Raw genomic sequence first — 4265 nt, forward strand, 5'->3', positions numbered from 1 at the left:
TTTTCTTTTGATCCGAACACAAACTTTATAGTTGGCCATAAAGAACACAATTCATAACCATTTACACACTCGTCAGTCGTCACCCCACTTCCGCTGTCTAACATTCCATTATATTATCATCAAACTCTACACCCCCAAAAAACGCAGCATCAAGCTTCCGCCCAAGCTGATAGTTAGCTGTCCCCATCAACATAAACATTGATTCCATAGAATACAAGTCCAATTTTCAATATTCAAAGTAGTAATATGCACCCGAGAAGCATCACAGTAAGGAAGAGCTCCAATTCCCCCAGCTATGGGGTCTGTAGGCCCAGGAGCCCCTAATCAGCCTTCACAGGTGTGGGTTATTTACTTCCTAAGTAAGCTATTCATATGCGATGCATCGAAACAGACAGACAACACAGTAAACTAGAAGTTCAAGGAACAAGTCAAATAAAGAGCAATCCTTCAGGTTGTTTCAGAGATATCCTAAGGACACCCTTTAAACGTGAGCCCTTGAGCCCAGCTTATTCTCAGTTTGCACGGTCCCTGAGGACTTCAAGATCCATCTCTGTAGGGTCTGTTGCCTGAATCTCATAATGTATGCCCTCCAATTCCCGTCTGAACCTGTCCTTGGATGTTGCGTACAGCATTTTTGCACGAATCCGGGATACAGAAGGAGACCTGTAACAATTGAATTAAAAAACCCATATCTAAGGCAATAAACTGGTCATATATGCGCCAAATTATATACAGCTTCAACCTGCTCTGATGTAAAGATAAAATTACGTCGCCTAACATACATGAAAGCTCGCACCCAAAATATTCCATCGTGAGATTAAATTGCCACCTGCAAGGAATATCTCACTCCCCACCCACCTTCCCCAAGCATGAAATGAAATGAACAGTAAAAACCAACCAAAAAACCACTGCGAAGCGCGACATCCTAGATTTTCAGCCAAGAATGAAGATTCCAACATTTATTGTCCTTCTTCCTAAACAACAGTAATAAGAGCAAGAACTAAAATTTGCTTTACTACAACAGAAGCAACTAGCGAAGAAAGCCCAAAAATAATCACAATACCAAAGAACCCCAATCAAATGCAAAACGAAGATGTGATTGATAAGATGGTTTGGGATCTTAAATGAAGAAACGACACAGCAATTCATGCGCAGGGAAAGGGTGAAAAAACTCTAATGTGAATCAGGTTTCAGGTCGTGGGAACAGAAAACAACGAACTGATAAGACAAGGAATCTCAGCTTCTCAAGCACAAAAGAGGTAACACCAACTGGTAAACTTGTTTCCAGTACAAATTGCAGGCAAGGATTAGCATCCAATCAAAAGCAAGGTGGCATAAAATGGAAAAAAATATTCAGAATTCAGGTAGTGAGAAGACGAGAAAAGACCATACTAAACAAACAAAGGGTCTCAAGCACAAGAAAGGGATATAATGGTTGGTCAATAAAGCAAGATCACTGATTCCAATATACTTTTCAGTCAAACATTGGGCACCCAGTCAGAAAGGGTGATCAAGTTAAAATCGAGCATCTTTATCGAATATGGATGTGAAACATCAGCTTTTTAGAGTTCCACAACACGCCATTTTAAACCATTAAAACGTGTTAAGAAGACTTGTGGATCGTAATTATAAGACCTTTACTGCCATGCCATGTATTGCTGCAGATTGCACTCAACCAATACAGTGGACATTATTTATAGAACCATAATAGAACTTCCATGCCATATAAATTGTTTCCAAATCTTTAACAAATAGAACCATAATAGCAATACAATAGCGACACTACAGGTTCTTTGACTTGTGCAAAGCTTTGTAATTTCAGTATCTCCAAAAAAAAAAAGGGGTTCAGCAAGTCACACTGATGCACTGTTCTTTACGTGGAAGAATTTGGGAATGACGAAGGTCTAAACTAAACAAAATGCAATCTAGAAAGAGAGCATTCATAGCATAGCAACATAAATGCGCAGAAATCTTTTATAACCCTGTACCAAAGGAATATAAAAGATAATCAAAATAGCATGAATATTATTGTGCGTGTAGATATAAATCAAATACATAACCTCAATAGCCCGATTAACAGAGGGTATGAACATCTTTGCCTATGTCAACTTTAGATCCCAACCAAACACACTCAATCAGTAAAACAAACATACAAGGATGAAGAAGTCAGGATCTCAAATTCATGAAACAATTTGTAATTCAGATTTGTCAGAACTTGTCATCAGTTCATCCTTCACCAATAGCACATACAAGGCAGACACGAAAAGTAGACTAAGAATTTGCATTTATCAGACTAGAATAGTATTGATGAGATCGTGAGCAAATAATGACATGACAGAATTGGAGCTTCATAGAGGAGTTGGATACTGTCATCTTCCATCCATTACCCATCAATCCATCTTTCAGGTGACTGAAGTGATTTCGGTGTTTAACCTTTCAGTTCAAAATAGTTGCTGTCTTTGACTTGCTTTACAAAAGTTGTCTATTTTGCAAGTCTTCAAAGCAAGTCAGGAACTAGATAAATGCACTGATTTAAACCAATAAATATCCAGTCAAGGTTAAATTTTTCTCCAGATGAATTTAAAATGCATCTTCTATGATTTTATGAGAAACTGTGTGACTAACCATGCGATGAAAAATATTTTGCTCTTTTGACAGTTCTCAGAAGTTACAAAGTCAAAGTCATAGACAGCATATCGGCAATCATTCTCAGGCAAGGAGGCAGTGAAATCATCATAGCTCTCAGCAGGGCCTCCTGTCTTCTCAACCACAACTTCTTTCTTTTTCTCATCAATCTTAAAAATGATATAGCGATGTACTTTCTTCCTCTGCAGCTCCAGGTATGTGCTTACACTATGCTCAGCAACACCCATGCCAGAAGAGGCATTTCCCTAAAATGAAGTCGCATATTAAATTCTTTGATCAGGGCCAAAAAATGATTATTAGAACTGAACGCGAAGGGAAAAAATGTCTTAGAAAATAGAACCAAAGGTTCTGTCTGTCAATTCCTAGTCATATAGCACGAAGATCAGCATCACCAAACTTCATTGCAACTCAAAAGAGAAAAAATCGTTGTAGTGTATTAGGTACGAATGAAGCACGCACCAATCTTGCAAGCGATAGGATACATTTCAATCTGATATATTTAAATGATTTCTTAAAACTTCTGTGTCCTGAACCACTTAGATGTGAACCAATCAAAATGTTTCAATAATAATAAGGAAAACACCAAACCATAAGCAGGTCCCAGCTGCCGTGTGTGAATAAAAACCATCAAATTAGAGCAGGTTACATTAGAATTGCACTAGGAAAAATGAAATTAAGTTGCAGGGAAAAAGGATGCAGATAGTGAAAACCAGAATATCCACTGTCCCGAAAGCCCGATATCAATAATAATGTACACAGATAGCTTGTAAGTCGTAGCGTACTATCACCGCGTACGAGAACCTTCAATAAATCCAGTTTATGAGATACATTTAAAGTTTTCTACTAAGATCAACATCGATTGGAAGTCCATGATTAAAAAAGAAAATCGATTGGCAGTCAAGTCATCTAGCGTAGCAAGCGACATATTTAATTAAGCAGGCACCACACAAAAAGGGAAAATTTTCACTCCAGCACAGGAATCATAACAGAAGGACTGAGCTAAAACAAACAAAACTTGAGACAGAAAATCTGCAGTAGCAAGTAAATGAAAATCAGTCAGCGAACCCCTCTGAATGAGAGTAAGAAAGAAAAACATATCCATACAAGAGCAAATCAGGCCAGAAGCACTATAACTCAAGGAAAATTAAAACGATTGAAGCGCATTTCAAGATCTTCAACAAAAATTAGAAAAACAAGGATCAGAAGAGCTAGGAAGCAAAGGAAGCATACCCCTCCTACTCGGAATGCCATAGTTACAGGAACCAGCGAGCGAGTTGAGCAACCAACCACCGAGGAGAGAATGATAGTAGATTAAAATTCTAAATAATAGAGATAAATTATTGAGATGGAAAATATATTGTTAGGTTGGGAGAACAATGAGAGGACTAGAAAAGGAGGAAAGGAAAAAGAGGGGAGGAGTGAGAGAGAAGGAAGAAGAGCGTCGCTTTGTTATTTTCTGATAAAGAGGTTGAACCGTTGGACCGCCCCTATCCCTAATGCGTAACATCTGGTAAAAAATTCTGGTCACCCCGGGAGCACCCACGCGCTTCAACCCATTCGGAAGCTCTCGCTATGAGGCGTCCACGAGTGCTCTTATTTTCATTTAGAGCAAGCTATGC

General features: G+C 38.5%; 1 protein-coding gene across 1 annotated transcript; it reads right to left on the reverse strand.

The window, feature by feature from the left end:
* LOC114736990 (actin-depolymerizing factor-like) lies at positions 1 to 4054 on the reverse strand. Its single transcript, XM_028924870.1, has 3 exons — positions 3877 to 4054; positions 2626 to 2891; positions 1 to 663 (listed from the first exon to the last, which is right to left on the reverse strand). Exons 1-3 carry the CDS (start codon positions 3895 to 3897, stop codon positions 513 to 515), a joined length of 438 nt encoding a protein of 145 aa, XP_028780703.1. The 5' UTR covers positions 3898 to 4054; the 3' UTR covers positions 1 to 512.
* Between the last annotated feature and the right edge of the window lie 211 nt (positions 4055 to 4265).

Source organism: Neltuma alba, unplaced genomic scaffold (assembly GCF_004799145.2).
Source record: "Neltuma alba isolate B1F8T4 unplaced genomic scaffold, ASM479914v2 tig00013395_pilon, whole genome shotgun sequence".
In the NCBI taxonomy this organism is placed as follows: Eukaryota; Viridiplantae; Streptophyta; class Magnoliopsida; order Fabales; family Fabaceae; genus Neltuma; species Neltuma alba.